This window comes from Megalopta genalis, chromosome 5 (assembly GCF_051020955.1).
Source record: "Megalopta genalis isolate 19385.01 chromosome 5, iyMegGena1_principal, whole genome shotgun sequence".
In the NCBI taxonomy this organism is placed as follows: domain Eukaryota; kingdom Metazoa; phylum Arthropoda; class Insecta; order Hymenoptera; family Halictidae; genus Megalopta; species Megalopta genalis.
In genome coordinates, this window is record NC_135017.1 from 26,993,466 (window position 1) to 27,013,655 (window position 20,190).

The 20,190-nt window shown below is 41.0% G+C and overlaps 1 protein-coding gene across 5 annotated transcripts in view; it reads left to right on the top strand.

Annotated features, from left to right (window-relative positions):
* RhoGEF3 (Rho guanine nucleotide exchange factor 3) overlaps window positions 1–20,190 on the top strand; it is a 384,940-nt gene that overhangs the window by 140,696 nt on the left and 224,054 nt on the right. For all 5 annotated transcript variants that reach the window (XM_033474191.2, XM_033474194.2, XM_076522015.1 and 2 more), the window contains 4 exons: window positions 607–902; window positions 12,970–13,216; window positions 15,629–17,108; window positions 18,206–19,469. In XM_033474191.2, the coding sequence (XP_033330082.2) occupies window positions 607–902; window positions 12,970–13,216; window positions 15,629–17,108; window positions 18,206–19,469 (3,287 nt within the window). The remainder of the gene's footprint in view (window positions 1–606; window positions 903–12,969; window positions 13,217–15,628; window positions 17,109–18,205; window positions 19,470–20,190) is intronic.

The window sequence follows — 20,190 nt, forward strand, 5'->3', positions numbered from 1 at the left end:
GAGACTCATTTTTAAAAGATTACACACTACAAAATATAAAATACCACAGTATTTGGGACGTCCGTAGTAATACCTACAATACAATATAGGATTTGCATTATGTTCATCGTCGGTTCGGTTCTATCGCTCTCGTTCGTATTACGTTCGTCATCAATTCAGTTCCGTCGATTCTGGTTGTATAACGTTCGTCATCAGTTCAGTTTTATCATGATTGCCCGTGTTAGGTTCGTCGTTAGTTCGGCTCTGTTGTAATTGGATATCTTACGTTTGTCATCAGTCCGGTCTTATCATGATTGGCTGCGTTCCGTTCGTCATCAGTTCAAATCTGTTCCGACTAGTTCTGTTACTTTCGTCATCGCTTTGATCCCGTCGGTTCTGGTTGCCTATGAATGATGATGGCCATCGAATGTTCCGATTGATTTGTACGTGTCTCATACGGTTTATTAATGAAAGTCTCTCGTTAGATCTGTTACACGCGATGCCCGCAAGTTCAAGTCGCGATTCCTGTGTCTGTCTCTCGTTTGTCTCTCGTCTATCTCCCGCGGTCTTCTAATATCGACTGTCAGCGTTAACATTCAAGTATTAATTCAGCCATTCTGATCGCAGAGCACATCTCTGGACAGCGGAGGAGGCCCGGGGACCCATCAGACAGGAGGATCCGGTGGCAGCGCGGTGGTGACGAGAAGCGGCGGCCGCCGCTGGCTGTCGCAGAGCTCGCAATCCTCGAGCAGGCAACATTCGGCCGAGGACGGGGTCCGTGGGGGCAACGTGGGCGTCATAGGGCCCGTTTCGTCCTCGTCCTCGAGCCAGGCCCCTGCTCCCGCCCTGCCGCCTCGTAGAGTCAGTCCAGCCGCGGATTCGACCGACATCTCGAACACGGCCACCGGCTCCCGCAGCGACAGGTAACGCGCGCGCCTGTGTTAACCGTGTCCCACTACCTTCTTCCTTCGTAGCTATCTCTCCAGCCAGTGTCCCGGAGCATCACCACCGGCAGGAAAACCACCCGAGAATTTCCGACCGAGAATTTCCCCGCTCCTCGCTTTCCCGTAGCCGCGTTTATAACTCGGTTTTAACGAGTCCCTCTCGCTCGCGATTTGCATCCCGCGCGAAGATTTTTAATTACACCAGCCCCCGTACGCGCATTGTTCCATCTGTGGTCCTGTGTCTCTGTGCCTCGGTGTTCCCTAAAGGGAAAGTGCTCGAGCGGATCCTCTCGCCCGCGAGGATCTCCGCGAACCGTGTGCTCGCGCATCTGTGTTCTGTGCGAATGGTGTTCTTCTTCGGCTTCGAAATTTTCGGCGTTCGTGGTCTATGCGACAGGAATCGGAGACGATGGTAATCTCGCGCGACGGCGATCGGGCACGCCTGACACACCTGCGAACGATACGGAGTATGTACCTGATACAGAATGCAGAAGGCTGGTCGTCTCGTGTGCTCAGAATCGTTCGTCTTTTGTTTATGTTATTGGAAACTCCCGCGCGCGTTAAGGTGCTCGCGTTACCGTTACTGGAAGACCCCTCGCTGCTTAGACCATAACGGATCCGCGCGATGATACGTTATCGCGTTACTTGCTTTATGATAACGGTAACGAGCCGGGGCGAGATGCGTCTACGTCTATTATCGAGCCTTGTTACCGTTACCCGAAATCCGTGTAACGATTAACCACGCTCCAGATTCGTTATACGAAGCAGGGAAGGCGCGCCCATGTCTGCTACCGAAACCGTAATCCCTGCGAGCTGGTAACGATCGGTAACATTGATTAACGCGATACCAGTTAAATGTTGAAATATTTTAACGCGATTCCGTATAAAATATCTTACGTGGACCACCCTGTATATAGTATGTGTATATATGGTTTCCCTTTTTTGTTTCTATTATTTATTGCACTCGCGCGACGGCTCTGCAAAATCTCTCGCCTTTTACTTCTTTTTCTGCAACAAAACGTTTCTTTGCCCGTATACGCGAACAAATTATTATTATTATTATTATTATTATAAAATAGATCCGAGCTCTGCTGTGCGAGTGTTACGAATTTAAATTTTCCATGAAATTCCATATATGGCCAGTCGAAACCAAAAGATGTTTCGTCCCGTTTTCCCGCGTCCAAAAGCAATTAACACGTTCAGCGCCCACGATCAACCATTAAAATTCGCTCAAAATCAAAGCAATTTCATTAATTGAACCGAAACTAGAAAGTTAAAATTTATCACAGCGGTTGACACTCTTTCGCTTCCGAAACATCCTAATCATATTCGATTTGTTCGAATGTATAACAATGAAAATGAATTTGGTCAAAAATTGGTGAAAAATTAGTGCCACCCATATGCGACCGACGCGGCGCTCAACGTGTTCAAATATTCGAAGCACCGAAATGATTTCGTTCACCGTGTATACCATCGTGCACGCGACTCGAAAATCGAAGAAATCTGGCAACCTACGGTTTCGTTCCGGACTGTACGGACGCGTATCTCTCGAAATTCGTACGTGGGCTGTCGGTCCGCGATGTTATTCAGTGGTTCGCGCCAAAAAAGGCCGGGACAGGCCTAGACAAATAGCAACAGCGAAATCGGCCGGTCGACGAGATAGCATTCGTTCCGTGGGAGATCGGTTCAGCAAAAACGGGCCGGCTCGTCGCTGCCGGGATTAAATACCGGGCCCCGGCGCTGATATCGATCTGGTAAAAAGAAAATTAATTCGATCGTTGCGTGGTTTACGTCTGCTCTCTCGCTACCGGCGTTTACTTTTTGCCGTCTCCGGGGACGGTTACACGCGATGTAACTTTCATGAAGCTGAATGAAAGGACGGGACACCGCTTCCTGCACCGCGCTCGGCTCGGCTTCCCCGCGGAGCGTAACTTGTTTACACACGCGAATGCAAAATTCAACTGAGGGACGAGCGTAGGAAACGGGGGCCGATACCTCCTAGAGAACTCTTCCCGTGGCCTTATACGGTTAATTAGTTGCCTCCGATCATTTTTACCAGTCTTGCGGGAGATCATGAAAAAGCAATCGGCTTGTTTTCTTCAAATATATTGGGTCGTGCGATAGGCGCGTCTCTAGGAGAAAGAGAAAAGGCTCGCTGTTTATGGCGAACGATAGGAGAGCGGACAGAAGAAACGCGATAATAGTAATCGGTTCTTGCTGTGACAGTTGCCGTCACGGTTCTTGCCTGATTCGGGTGCTCGCGAGGAAAAATAAGTGCACGGACTAGCTGAGATTAGATATCGATGACGGGATCGAGGGAGAAACTAAGTGGAAGCTAACTTTATGCAACTGTTACGAGCTGTTACTTGGTTCTTTCGAAATATCTTGATTTCCTTTTGTGATCAAATTTCGACTATTGTTAGGAATGGTAGGAAACAGATTTAATGCAATCGTGCGATGGTAATAGCTTCTCAATGCAATCTGATCTTTGTCCAATCTGATACTTTGTACATATTTCTTCGAGATTATAACCGGAATCCTATTTAATAGGATTTTCAATTATTCTGCTATATCAAAAGAAATCTTTACTTCGTGTTTGAAGATTTTTTTAAAGATCTATGCCATCAGTTATTACAAATGAAAACTAAAATATTTCTGTTTTTATTTAATATACAGAGTGTTCCACAATTATTTTAACAGCCGAAAATGAGGGGTAGCTGAGGTCATTTGAAGTAACTTTTTCCTTTGCGAAAATGCAATCTGCGGCTTTGTTTACGAGTTATTAACGGAAAACACTGACCAATGAGAGGTGACGGCGCGAAGTTCGAGAGCCCGCAGCACGAGGCTTTGACAGATGGTCGGGACGGACTCGAGCCGCGTTCGAAGTATTGAACAAATCACGAAGCGAGAATTTTCCGGATCTTTTTTACTACGTAACAGTGATATTTTTAAGAAAAACGCTGTTCACCTTTACTTTAGAATGTCTGAAGAATATTTACTAATTTTTCGGACCCGAAATAGTAAGTAATTTAACCGTGACGGCCGTTTTAATTTTCTAGTGTGCATGACACCCTGTGTGTAACATATGAAATTTTTAAGCAAGGTGTACAGCGAAGGTGTACAGTGACCTTGACATAACCTTGCAATAACCTTGATATGTCCAGGTTTTCCGTTAATAACTCGTAAACGAAGCCGCAGATTGCATTCTCGCAAAGGAAAAAGTTACTTCAAATGACCTCAGCTATCCCTCATTTTCGGCTGTTAAAATAATTGTGGAACACCCTGTATATTTATATAAATGTGGTCACTGTATCATTTGCAACAGAACAGATTAATAAAATAATTCTAATGTTAAATAAAAATTGGAAAATATCCTTTCAGGGTTACAATGAAATTGAGAAAAAAATTCTAAACATAAATATTGAAATTATTGTGAACGAAATTTAGAAACTATTTAAATTCCTTTTTAATATTGTTTATTTTCTAAGAGTTCATTGTAATTATAATGACACAATTCTGGGTAGAAAAAAAAGACGGAAATCGTCATTTCCACCTAAAAGGGTTAAAATTCTTTTGTTATATGATAATCCCAAACGAAATTATTAGATTGCGTTATTAAGGGAGACTTAGTGATGCACCGCTGAAATTGCTATTTCCATCGAACAATTCATTAAGAAATTCTTAACTGTTAATTATATAGTTTAGACTCAAGAATTGCTCTCGAATGGGTGTTTGTAAACTATGAAATTGCGAATCATTTAATCATCGTTGGTAGACAACGTGTTAACAATATTCGTATATAATTTACAACTCCATCTTCAAGAATAATTTTTATTCGGTAAATATGAATATCGTAGAAGTAGGACACGCGTCAGATATTCTTTCAAGTTCCATCACACGCGAGTTTCATCCCTCGTTAGTTTCCAATAACATATCAATTTTTCGAAGCATATCCTATTAAACGAGGTCAGGTGTCTCTATTTATAGCGCATAATTTCATTCGTATAATCGCTGGACTACGGATTTTATAACAGCACTTTGTTTTCAAATAGTAAGAAGATTGAAAAAATTTAAAAACATCAACATATTATTGAGTCGGTTCATAAAAGTCCGCGCGGTTTTAATTTCGATTTAAATTTCCAGCATAATAATTGCCTAACAGTTATGTTACGTCTTACACGTCATTCGACAGCTTTGTTGTTCTTCTGTTGTGCGATTGCTTCCTTATTCGTTTCGTGTGGGCAATAAAGTCATTCAATTTTTGGAAACTATGGAGTATCAAGTACTCGTCAATGACATCGCTACGCTGTACTAACTCTGACAAATATTCAAAATTTATTACACAGGGTTTGAATAGTCGTTACGGTACATTTTTTCAAGCATTATAGCTTTCTATGAAGAACTTAAAGATATCTATGAAAAACATAGATATAGGGTAACAAAGATATAGGGTAAGTATTGGTATTACTGCGGACGCTCCAAATACTGTGATATTTTATAAAAGTAATAAAATCTAAGATTTTATACTGTGCAATCTTCTAAAAATAAATCTCATAATTTTGCAAGTAACAACAATCGCAGTTTTAATTCATTTATTGACTTTTGATATTTGGAAGTTTATGAAAATGTTGAATCTTATGAAATACTCGCAATGGCCGCTATGAACACCGATTCTAAAAACATTTATATTTTGGTAATTGATAATAAAGTATTCATTTTAGCGTTATTTTTAGGTAAGATTAAAATAATATTAATCAATATACACTAAAATAATATAAAATATACCAAATAATATAAAATATACACTAAAATAAGATAAAATCAATGTACACTATCATTATTACCATAATCTACTGAATGAATTACCATAATTTACGACTCAATGTAACATTTCGTACAGCAAAACACATCGAAGAGGTTCAATTTTTGTCAACTTGACACTCCACATAGTTATCAAAAAAAAAGAATTAATCTTTATTGCTCACACGGAACGAATAAACAAGCAATCGCACGACAGGAGAAATCCGAAACTACCGAATGACGCATAAGATGCAACTGTTAAGGCAACTTTTATGCGGGAAATTTCATGCGAAATGAAAACCGCACGAAGTTACGAACTGAGCTATCATTTCGAATCGGTGAACATTTTCAAAGCGGGAAACTTCGATACTCCAATCTCCTGCAAAGTTGCGCGTATTGCACAAAGATCCGTAGTCCAGCGATTGCTCTTGGCAACGGGGACCAGCAAAGAATCGATCGAAATTTCGGGACACGAAGTTATTAACGGAGTCTGATCAGTTAACCGAGTGGAAGTCGCGCGCCCGTGAGCTTTAACGCGGCCGCAAAATGACAGTGCATCGATCCCCGGTGACACACATCGATTCGAAGTGACACGCGACGTCTAATTTAACGGGCGAGAGTGATTTGAATCCAACTGTGAAAACCGGGGGAGCCCCTAGCCACACACTCTGCGAACGATGTCCGCTAAAAGGTAAATATAATTCATCGGGAATGGCCGTGTCGGACCGATCGGGACGGCTAGAAATAGGAACGCGTGTTCGGTTCGGCGACAACCAAACTGAAACAAATTATAGGATAATGTATTCGGGGGTTATATCCTCGTTTATACGTCTGGCTGCAAATAGCCACACTCGGCACCGCCGGAAGAAAGTCTCTCGTCCCCGTCCTCTTATTAGGCTGGAAATAAAACAGCCCCGAGCGGCCGATATCGGGTCCTGATACCGAAACCAAATCGATAAAAGTTAATTGAACCGCGACTCATCACTTGCACACGTACACATTATAATTATTCTACTCCCTCCTCCTCCCCTCCTCTTTTTAATCAAAATTCAATACCTTACTTGAATCGAATACGCCGCGACGGATGCAGTCTGCTCGTTAAAATTGATTTCGTCTGAGGTATTCCGTGTTCGGGCCGAAACCCGAAATGGCAGAGAACGAAACAACGGATATTCTTTCTCGCGTCGATCACGCTAAATTTTGTCGGAACGAGGTCGCGTAATTTAATTAACGTCGTTCGGACTGAGCTTTTTATTTTCGTCGACCGACTTAAAACGAAATTGAGGTCTGTGTTTCGGCCGTATTATGTTCAAAATCTTGTTCGGATTTTATAGTATCGTTTCTTTCCACGAAATTTCGGTATTCGTTTATTCGTGATATGAAATTCGAACAAAACTGTACAGCCTGACGCTCGACTGCTTGCACTGTAACAACGAGTTTTGATGAGGTTCTAGAAATGTGGATGTTATTCATATTTTTTTCAGTGAAAATTGAACGTTCATTTTATCGATATTAACAATTATAAGTACAATTACAATTACAAGCATCATAGACATAAAATAAATATGTTCTCTCTCGTGCAAGAATTTATTAATGACGAAGAAGTATTCATTAACGCAGCTTTGAAAGAAATCGTTGCGAAAAGGATTAAAAAGGAAAACAAACGATGTTGCGCAGTTATCCAATTGTTAGGTGATTCACACTTAATTCATTCAAACGAATCAGCCAACGAGAATGCTAAAACAATAAGTATGATGAGTGATGTATCATATATTTCTTCGCAGCTGTAACAGAAGATTTTCTTTGAAAAAACGAGAATAGGGTAAACGTACTCATTACTGTGGCATCATGCTTCGATCGTACTTTATTTTAATATCTCTATTCATTTATCACGAAGTAATATGTTTAAGAATTTTATTGAAGAATTATGTATTCTGGATTATACAATCAAGATTGATGGCCTTCTTACCACGTAAGAAAAGTATAAAAAGATTAAAGTCGATTACATTTCGTACGTAAAAAGAGCCGTTTATTATTTACTGTGTATACTGGTTGCTAATAATTTTTATTCTAACAAAGTAGGTATCTGAATAATGAAAAACCGTTCCCCTATTCAATTTAGAGCAGTATAAGAAATGTAAAATGACTCGAACAGCAGTTGTTTGGTAATCGTGACAGAAGAAAAATGCTCTTATTTTTACCTTTTGTGAAAAATGATTTTCTCAAGTCCTTGAAAATATCAGAATAATTGACAATTTTTTTCTGCTTCAACGATAATACGTTTTCGCCGAGTCGTACAGATCTATTCAGGTCAACAAATTTACGTATTTTAATTTCATCGGAAAAAGATACCGCGGTAAAAGTTGCAGTTACCCTATATGACGGTTATGTCAAGTAAATGCATCGGTTTCGCGAAAAGTCCGAATACATTTGCATCCGCAATTATCCAGAACGCCGTGCTCCCTGAAAGAAAGCGAGAACGATATTTGATTGCTTAGAGATTGCGGATTCACGCTGCTTCTCTCCAAACAATTTCTTTTACGCGAAACTTCACGCATCCCGCTACTTTCCGAAACGTAGCACTGCCAAGGATATCCTGTCGCCCTCCACTCGACTCGATAAGTCCTCCAACCGGCGACCGTCTAATCTGGAAATGAATCGAGTCATTTGTAAGATTGGACTTTCATTTGTTCGAATATTTCAGCCGGCCCGCTGATCCGAATCTTGCCAACAATTCCATTTCCGCGGCTGCTCCTTCTTTTATGAATCATTACTACGTCGAGCTATTCTCCCTTCGTTCCTCGCATCGTCGACTACGTTTAACCGAGATTCATTAACGATAAACGACGGGAGATCGTCCGTAAATTACTGTCTCGTGCCGCGCCGCGTCAGGTTGACACGCCGAAATTCGCGAGCTAAACGCGGAACAGATTTTATTTCGGCAAGCTCACCCTTCGACCCAGTTCGACGGTCGAAACACGATCACGAATTTATATTCCGTCTGCGAGCAATGTATCTCCTTCTATTCGAACAAGATTAATGCTTTTTGGAAGTTCTTACGTCGAGCGCTTTGTTGCTGCTTGTTTTACCTCTCGCGGGAATCGCGTTTCCATCAATCTACGTAAATACCTCGGAAATTGTTGTTAATACTCCTCGCTGTCGCGGACGACAGCTTTTGCAGGACGACGTCGGTGCCGGAACTACTCTAGACTGCTGAAAATGATTCATTACGGGACGATTTATTGATTGAAGCACTTGTTACGAGATTTTGTTTTTCATTTGATTTGATTTATTAACGGGCGTGGTATACGTAAGGGAGCAACGTAGCGAAGGATGATGAACAATGATGTATGGATTATAACTTGAAACTTAAGCATCTTGTGCTCCGTCGGAAGGAACTAAAGGCAACGTCAAAATTTACTCTGTTGCACTAACGATTCGCATTTTTATACTAAATTACATTTGTATGTATTGCTGAACAAACAAGTAGGTTGGAATCTTTGTGGCGCAAGTCTCATTTTCGAAAATGGCTTATGCTTTAAAATGTATTCTATACATGGCAAAATGTTGAACGAACAAGTGAAATAAATGTTAAAGTTACTATAAATTAAGTTAACTCTAAATTATCGTATTGATAAATTTGGCGAATAAACAATACACGTGTTAGTAAATAATAGCACTTCTTGTTTCTCACAATGAGAAAAATGTGACTTACTATGATTCTAACCTATTGAAATGTTAACCGCAAAGTGGCACCCCAAAAACATTCATCGAAAAACATGATGTCTTTATGGAAGTATTAAAATTGGATGCACTCATTATCATTTTTATTTAGGTCTTGATGTATAGAAATTTTTAGTAAATCAATTATTAATAATATAAGTAATCAATTATTAATGTCTACTCTCCAATGAAAATTAAATACATATACACATTAAATGCACACATACATACATTAAATACATATGCATAAACATACATTAAATGCATACATACATACATACATTAAATACATATATACATAGATTAAATATATACATCCATGCATACATTAAATAATACATACATACATTAAATTATAGACTCATGCTTTGTGAAAACTTCGCATTTCTCTACTAAATTGTATTTTTATGTATCTCTTTCAACAAATATTAATCGCAAATTGGCACTAAAACACATTTCTCATTGGTGCTAAATAACCTTAAAAATTCAAAGGAAAACATAGTGGATTAACGAAAGTATTTTAATCGGATGTAGTCATTAACATTTTCATTTGTTTCACTTTCTGAAGATTCTTAGCACAGATCACAAATTTCAGTTCCCCGATCAAAAGATATAAATTCATACATTAAATTATAGACTCGTGCTTTGTAGAATCTTCGCATTTTTCTACTAAATTACACACCGATGTATCTCTTTGAACGAATGTTAATCGCAAAGTGGCGTCAAAGAACACATTTCCCACCGTTACAAAATAGCGCAAAAAATTCATCGAAAAACATGGTGTCTTTATGGAAGTATTCAAATTCGATATCCGAGGGAATATTGAAAATTTGCAACTATTTACAGGAAGTGGCGGGAGAATGTTTACTCGCGGCGGGATTTCTTTAACGAAAAGGTCGCGGAATTCGTATCGGCGTGATTCGTGCATCGGCATCGTGCATCGGCATCGTGCACCACGTGCATCGGCCGAGGAGGAAGTGGTTCCTCGTCTCTATGAGCATTCCGCGACAAGATGGATGCAACGTCCTCGTTTCCCAGCGTTCTTTCCCCCCGCGCGACATCTTTATTTGCTTCTCTTCTGTCTCGCGGTATCTATATCGTCGGCCACGTAGTCCCGATGAATATTTATACAGCGAGATAGAGCCGCACCGAGGGAGAAAAGCGGTGCATCCAGGTTGCAACGGTGCAGCAACCTCCTGAAATCGAGTTCAACCGATACCGGGCCGCAGGTACGCGCGCGTATTATATTCCCACCCCCGCCGATTTCGAGCCGGCAGCTTCTTCGTGGGTAAACTCCGACTGTTCGCGGATCAATGCGTCCCGTTGTATGCTTTTGCCCGTTTTCCTGCTGCTGCGAAATTTTCCTGTAAAAAGTGAAAGCACGGCGTCGTTCCCCTACGTAACCGTATCCCCCCTCGATCGTCTCGCGAGCCGTAGGAAATGCGAAACAAAGTTTTATTGGGTGCTTCGCATTCGACACCGCGGAAAAAGGTTATCGGTGAAATTCTTCGGCTCGATCTACTAGCTTCCCGATTCTTTGGTATTTTCCTGACCGTTGGGTTTTCGGTCAACTTCGATCCAATTTATCAAAAACTTCGCATAACTTATCGACATTCCAGGAGCCAGGGTAATTGTGTCAATTACGCCCGAAGTTATCGACAAGTTAAATAGTTCTTCTTACCTGTGCTATTAAAACATGCTTCTTAAAACATTTAACTTGCATGTCGATGTCTTTCATATAAGCGCGAGTTTGTTCGTAATTGAGATACATAAACAACGCGATATATTTAGCAAAATATACGTAACAGTTCTTGAGCGAGTTGCTGCGCACTTAAAAAGATGGAAAGTTATTAATTACCGTGTATCACTTACCGAGCCTTTTCTAGTTGCTGCGTATGTTGATGGATGCCCTCGTTGAGATGGTCTTTTGCAAATTCATATGTTTAAAAGATGAGCTGCAAATTGAATTTTTATAGATATTTATATTTGCATTTTATTCGGTGGGAATAAAAGTCGAGCGAACTCGCGTAAAAACACTGCGAAGGTTTTTCTGTGTGCGCACAGTTCGTTGCGTGCCAATTCGCTGGCCAGTTTGATAAATAGTTTCTTATTTACTTTGAAATATTTTGTAAACCGTATAATTTGTTGCATTTAATCTTTTGTTGACGAATTTTCGAGTTGGATGTGCCGGATACTCTCGCGCCGTGGCGCATAATCATATTCATACGTAACCTGATTAATTATCACCTCCCACAACCTTTTCATTCGAAATGCTTTGATGTAGTACACAGTTATCGCATATTCGATTAAACACGGGTATCGAATTAATATCCGTAAATCCAGTGGCAGTATTGCGTTTCCGATATAATCCGAACCACTGTGATAATTTCATTTTTGTTCGAACTGGAACGTTTCTTAGGCACGTCAAACTTCATACGAGATTTATTACTGCAATTTCATAATTCTGCTGAAATTGCATTGATCTTGACTGTATTCGTATAGTATATACTTAATAGTTGTTTCACTTTTAGGTAATTTTATAATATATTAATTAAATATATATATAAATATATATTCTTATAAAATTATGTAAAAGCGAAGCAACCAATAATTATTCGCATAATTATTTGAATCATTTTACTTATTTGAGAAAATAGATAGAAGAATGTATGGCGAGTAAAACATTATTCGAATAAATAGATAGAATAATTAAAATGTTTCATGCTACGTGTACCATCGATGGTATATGCTTATATGTTTATTTAATGCATAAAAAAGTAGCAAAATTAGAACTGTAGAATTAATTTCCACCACAAGAATGGGTCATAATAAGTTAATAATATAAGTATAATATAAGTAATAATAAGTTAATAATATAAGTTAATATATATAAAACAAACTTATTATGACCATTCTTGTGGTGGAAATTATATATATATATATATATATGTAATTATGTACAATATATCAAGTTTTAGTACAATATCAAATGGCCAGTGTGAAAAGTCGAGTAAAAACAGCTCGGCACGGAACGTGTTAACCCCTTGGGTACATTTGTCGGCTGAGACTCGCCATGCACTTGTTTTGCCTAAGTTACGGACGACGAGTATAATTCGTCATTCAAACTAGTTACTCAAACTTCTAATTACTATGAATATTATATCGCCCAAATGAATGAATTCTCACACAAAATCTGCCGCCTTTCTATACTATTTCGCGCATCAGCAAATTAAATCCGTTCCAAACGCAAGAATTTTGTCAAATAAATCTGTACCCAAGCGGTTAATAATTAACAATCGTTATTCGAATAAAATATTCGACTCAAAGGAATTCATTCGGAATTGATCTTAGACAAGTATTTATTCGAAACAATTCGAATAACCTTGCCTAACAATGCCCAACCTTGGTTTATACCACGACCGACGTTCCAGTCGACGCGTTGATCGATCACTCGTTAAATCTTCGAACGTCGACCGCGTCCCGCCTAATCCATGCTGATACGACTCCAAACAATCTTTTTCAGGGGCGCAAATGTCTCGATCCTGCATTTACGCAGCACTTCCGATCCGTGGGAAGTGGGTTCCCAAGGATCCGCGTACAGCGTCGGCAGCAATAAAAGCCAAAGCAGCGGCAGGGGAAAGCCGAGCGGGAACTCGCGAGGCTCGTACACGCGTGGCACATCGATACCATCGTTAAAACGTCACGACACTACGGCATCGATATCGTCGACCTCGAGCTTGAAACAGCATCGACAGGACAGCCACGGGCAGGCAAGTTAAGCAATCCAAAATAGAAACACACGCGTGAGATTTTTTAAACAAATGTTTTTTTTCGGAGACGAGTTCCGGGGCCTCGATTTTCCGCACGTGAAACTATTTAGTTGTTGCAAAAAAATAATTGTGGTTTTTATTTTATTTTATTATTATTATTATTATATTATATTATTTTATTATTATTATTATTATATTATATTATTATATATTATATATTATATATTATATTATATTATATTATTATATATTATATATTATATATTATATTATATTATATTATATATTATATTATATATTATATATTATATATTATATATTATATATTATATTATATTATTATTTTATTTTATTTTTCAACTTTGGAGTAACATGTGGACGGTTCAGAAGTCAAACAGTGTTAGTCCATTTTTCTTTGAAAATGAGTTACGAAGTGCAAACATGTCTTTGTTGTAGGAGCTTTCGGTCGATAAATCAATACAGTCGATTTCTTGATAAATAAACAATAGATGGCTGCACTTATATTGACCATATAATGACTAAACAACATTCTTCAGAGGAAATTGGTTTTTCTAATAAAACATTGACATTTTTCTTTTGTTTCTCTTCTGGTTAAGTTCATTCGTACGTCTTCTTATAATAAAAATCGTGCTTTGTATTGTTAATGGCATCGTTATTTTTTTACTGCTAATTTGCTAAATCCTTATTTAACTGAATTTTAAGGTTAATGGACTTAACACCGATTGTGAATTTGAGCCATCCATATTATGATTTGTGATAGAAATGTCTGAATTTTTAGCTTTCTTGCAACTCGCAAAAAAACATATTCTTCGAAGAACTACTTCGATAATAGTTTTAGATAATAATAATATAATATATAATATATATATATATATATATATATATATATATATATAATATAATCTCGTTATTGGACTCTGGATCTTCAAGCATTGATGATAAAAATACCTATGAAAAGTACATTGGATACATTAAAAGGATTGCAGTATATTCTGACGTTTTCCTCAATTTATTGAAATCATCAAAAGAAAGAATATATTTTTAATTAATTTCTGTTGCTTATGATTCGGACAATATTTATTTTGCATCAAGATTCACAGTCTAGTCGTAAGATAACGTCAGCGCACGTCTTTTTCTTCGAGACTTTCACAGAATTTTTTAAATTGAATTGTTGAAGTTATAAATAATTGCTTGAAGTTTGGATCGATGAGAACCGCAATTATTTTTCCATCAAACTAATAGAAAATGGCGCATCAAATTTGTTGACCGTCTTATAGTTTCTGAAACAAAAACAGTACAAAAATTTGATAAGTAAACCTCGTTAAAGTTTTTTGACCTTTTTCCGAAGACGGATCGAACATCTGCAGCGTTGTTTAATACTCGAACAAATTAATATTAATATCTGATAGCACGAAAATGTAGGGATAAAGGATAGCTGATACTTGAACGCTGATGATCGAACGATCAGAATGGCCAGGCGCTCGACGATCAAAGTGAATTGCATTGAGATTATGTTTTCATATTTCCATATTTCCAATAAAATTTCAAATTCCCAGAAGGCTTGTCATTCAGAGTCAAATAAATTCGTTTACTGAGAATGAAAGGGAAAGTTAAGTACTATATTTACATTGTAAATATCTGTCTTTTACATACGTAAATGTCTCTATTATATTTCACTCGCTACTTATGAAAATCATACGAGTCTGGATACTTTATATAATTGAGCAATAAGATAAATATCAATTAGGACAATTATCCAATAGGATAGAAGTACACTTACTATTCTTAAAAAATTTAACCTTGTCATTCAGAATCAAATAAATACTTATACTGAGAATGAAAGAGAAAGTTAAGCACTATATTTACATTGTAAATATCTGTCTTTTACATACGTAAATGTCTCTATTATATTTCATTCGCTACTTATAAAAATCGTACGTACAAGTCTGGATACTTTATATGATTGAGCAATAAGATAAATATCAATTATAGGACAATTATCCAATAGGATAGAAGTACACTTACTATTCTTAAAAAAATGTCTGCCCAAATACATTTCCCAATATCATTCCAATTACCTTCAAATTACCTCGTCTAGACAAAAACCCACGAAAACTCCTCTCAGCCTTCCAAATAGCTGCCTCGAAAATAATTGACCGTGTTAACACTTCAAAAGAACCGAAAAGAGCCGCTACGAGTATGATTAAAAAGCTTCTCAGGAAACTTCCTAGAATCTTGACACAGAGTTCCAAAAGTGTCCTCGAGAAGTCTTTGAAGTTCCATAGCCCGACGCCGGCTCGGCAGATTTCCACCTCGAATTTTGATCGTCGACGCGGTCCGTTGGTCTCGCTCGGTCCTAATCCTGGGTCCAACCGATGGGTTTGCGGACAGGTGGCGAGCTCTCGTCGTCGAGAATCCTCGAATTCGTTCCTGTCCGGCAACAGCGGCACATCGGGCGAGCTGTTCATCAGCGGGGACTGCGGCCGAGAGCTGTCTCCGGTGCGATGGTGCGACAGAGAGGTGGACGGCGTGTATCTGGGTCGCTCGGGATGGGTGCAGGTGCAGCAGCGATCCCTGGACGAGAATCGGCGGATCAGCTACGAGAGCAGCCTGGTGACCGCGACGACGGGCACGCTGCCGTTGCCGCGACGAGTCGCCGTCAAATTGGCGAACTACCACTGCAACAGCGAGCCGGGAAAATGTCCGCAGGAGTTCTCGAGGGTGGACAGCCAGCGACCGGACTACCTGGCGTTGCACGGCCAAGAGTACGAGTCGGTGGCCAGCAGCGCGTGCACGTCGCCGCACAGCATCCCGGAGTCGTACTCGCCGCCGTCGATCACGCCGATCATCTCGCCTCCGCCGGCGTTCCAGGACGCGGTGGGGAAAAAGTCCACGGCGAGGCACTCGTCCGGCCGTGGCCACTACGGGAAGGCTCCGTTCTTGCCCCGGTCGAACGCCATAGTGGACAGCGACATCATCAGCCCGCCTCCGTCGCCGCCGCACCAGATCAACTGGAGCTCCTTGCCGTCTTCCTCGCGCAAGTCTGCTGGCACGCCATCCAGGCCTCGAAGGCAGAACACAGCTGGTAGTCAGCAACAGCAGCAGCAGCAGCAGCAGCAGACGCAACAACAGCAACAGCAGCAACAACAGCAGCAGCAACAGTACCGAATGGCGCAGGCTAAATCGTTAGAGGATCCTTCTTCGACGAGAAGGACGCAATTCGTTCAAAGGTACATGGAGTCCTCTAGCTCCTCGTCCTCTTCCATGGGCTTCAGGAGCCTGGACAGCTGCGTCCAGAGATCCACTATGCCCAGGCTATCCGAGAACACGGACTCCTCGGTGGAGGGCTACGACGACGGCGACGACGAGGACGACAATCCCAGCTCGTCCTTGAACCTGAGCTTAGTCTCGTCGTCGATCATAGCGCTGAACTCGTCCAACGAGTCGATCCGAGCGAACGGGGAGAGGATCTCGCCGAACAGGCAGGGCCGTCATCATAGGAGTCAGCAGGGCTTGAGAAGATCTCCCGGCTCGACCGAGTCCGGGAAACAGTTGTCCTTCAATTCACCATCGTCCTCCTCATCGTCGTCGAGCAGCAACGATCGGCAGGCTAGATCGCCGACACCGAATCCTTTTAGACGCGGAGCCGCTGCCAGGCAACACCAGAGCGCCAGGACGACCCAAGTGTCCCCTGAATCCCATCAGTCCCGAGTAAGGAGATCCAGGAGTCTTCAATTACCCGAGAAGAGGTCCCCCGGAGCGCAAGCACCGAGCAGGGATCACTCGAGAGAGACTAACGAGCCCCATAGAGTCGTTGTTAAAATCTCCAATGATCGGGCCGGCGATAGGAAACGCCACACGCTTCAGAACAGTACGTACTACTTATCTTTTTTACTCCTTATCTCTTTTGCTTTTGTACATTTTTTAGATAATATTGCGTTATAAGGGAAAGTACCCATTATGGAACGCCTTCCAAGGAGCGTAAAATTATCATCGACTTTATTAAACTTGAAACTTGGATGCCAACTGTTTCTTAAATAGGGACAATATAAAATTGAACATATACATATACAGTGTGGAACAGTGTGGTCTACACGTATATTGGCAAACATAAACTATCATACGTTAACGAGTCTGACTGATGAAGGTTTCTAGTAATAACTTTTTAAGCATGATTGCTATCCCATTCTTTTAAATCGGAATAAATCTTTGGTCGCTTGTGATCAACATTTAAACACTCAAGTAATCGTAGATATAGAAAAAATGAAGATTTTCTTTTAGGGTTATTAATCATTGGAACTTGAAAAAAATGGTGTGGCATTGGAATGTGTGGCATAAGGAATTTTCTTAATAGTTGATGGAGCGAGTTTGTTCTGTAAAATAATCTTTGAAGATTGAGATTTGCATAAAGATCAACAATAATTATTAACCAAATGCAATTCTCTGATATAATATAAATGAGTGTCTCCAAAATTTCTCTAAATGGGTGTATCAATTTTATATTATCGCGATAGCTCTCGTCGAACCGAATAACATTTATTAAATTCGTTTAAAGTTATATACTACATAAACACTAATTGCACACAAGCAATTTCCAAAATCTTTTACACAAGAAAATAGATGGCCCACTGAAAACTAAAAATAACTCGAAGCGCTGTCTACAAATTAATTTCCCTGTCCATCGGAGACTTTATTTTCTAAACATTGACCTTTCGTTGCACAATTCAAGCAGCTTCAGCAATGCGCCAAAATTTGTTCCACGAGTGTACAAGCACGCAGATTGGTCTCGTGTCACGGATTATTTTAGCGGCAAGAAAAGCGTAGGAGTGTAAAATAAATACAGTCAACGGTGGTCTCGCGTCGATCGAGTCATCCGCTCGAGTCTTTCCGTCCTATAAGTGGATTTCAATACAAAACGGTTGATACGTTCACCTGTATGTGTATATGCGTGTGTACGTGTGTTCCCAGGAAAAGCGCAGTCGACCGAGGACGCGTTGAACGAGGAGCTTCTCCGCGAGACGGAGACGGTAACCGAGTTTCTTTACGGCACAAGAAGCCGCGCGGTGCCGAGGAATCTTCTCTCGACTCGTTTCGAGCGTCGGGATGAGAGTCAGGAGCAAAGACGGAGCAATCCGAGCACCTACGACGTTTACTTTATTTCGTCGAAGCAGCAGCAGCAGCAGCAGCAGCAACAACAACAGCAACAACAGCAACAACAACAACAGCCATCGGCCAAGACGAGTGGTACTTCTATGCAGCAACCTCCACAATCGTCTCAGCAATCTCAACAATCTTCGCAACAAAGCTCGCAGCAATCTCAGCAGCAACAGCCGCAGCAACAACAGCAATCTCGACGGCCGAAGACGCTGCAGCGGGGTGCAACGACCCCAAACGCTAGCGCGTCCTCGTCGAGCCACGACTTTTGCATCAGCCCGGACACGAAGTTGCGCTGCAACAGCAGCACCTGCGATTTTTGGCCGCATTGTTCGCAGAGGGACACTCTGTACTCGCCTAACCAGGTCCCGGTGTTCATGAAGCTGTCCCAGAGCTACCCGGCTCATCAGAGGATCCCCACGGACGCCGGCAGTCACACGAGCAGAGGCAGCGCCAGCTCGTCCCCGGCCTCGTTAGAGCGGATGGACGATAGAGAGTACCGGGACCGCGAGAACTCTCGGAAGAGCCGAGCGAACCGTGATCAAAACAACCCGAAATATCAGGAGAGACAGCCGAAGAGCGTGCTGAAGCAATCGAACCGGTGGTCGCCGCTCGAAGGCTCCAATGGGAATACCCCTTCCTCCGTCGAGAAGAGGGAGCACCACCGGTTCTACAGGAAACCGGAGTTCGCCGGCAGCTTCGAGGGCTGCGACGCCAAGGACAGGAAGGTGTCGCCGGTCCAGGGAAAGGGGATCGCGAATAGATCGCCCAGCGGGCAGGCCGCGTCCTCCTCGACCACCTCGTCCTCGTCCAGCAGCGACATCTGGGTCACCACGTCCGATCGAACGGTCACCAAGAGTCCCAGGAACGCGAAAAGTTCCGGCGCCTCGACTCCCATGGAGGATGCCGTGATCGGCTCCCTGAAGACGCTGATGGAGCCGCCTAAGGACGGCATGCTGTCCAGGCCTGGCAGCGCTCCCACCAGGGCCGATGATTCATTGCCGGCCGAGATCTGCCTGGATCCTCATCAACGCTCCTTGTCCCTGCCGAAATCGTTCCTGGCGCACAACACCGACGGGTGAGTCCTTCGCTTTTGCTTTCTATACTGCTTCGTTGCGGACCTTTTGTCTATACGAGAGACCGGCGAACTTGTTTATCACTGTCAGTAAGCATCGCCGGCAGCAAGCAAGTACGATGTTTTAAAGCTTTCCTTTAGTCAGGCATTCGCACAAAACAATGGAAAATACCGGAATTATATCCGTCATTTTTGGGTGTACGATAAATTCTCCCTAATTGACGCTTAGATTGTATTAAAAAATCGACAATTTGGGAAGAGGAGCTACAAAAACGAAGCTTAATTATAATAACATAATTCTACTAATTTTTATTATCTTAAACAGGTATATTATAAAACGATTAATCGTATTTCAATTTAATCAATCTTCCCTAAAATATTGTAACAATTACCCTCGATAATAAAGCTCGAAAAATCGTATCTCCTCTTCCCAAATTGTCCATTTTTGTGCACAAATCTCAACGTTAATTAGGGAGAATTTATGGTACCTTTATATCCCTTATAGAAACCAAGATTCAGAAATATATTTACCTATATTTACCTGTAATTTTTTCAGTTTTTAGATTTCATTAGAATCTTCAAGATTCTCTTTAACCACAGATGATGGGTTATTCTCTTTAACCGGTGTTATTTTCTTCTATATATAAGCGTTGTTATTTTGTCTGGCCTTACGAAAGCCTGGTTATATAATAAGAGCCTGAAGACTCATCTCACTTTAATCTTT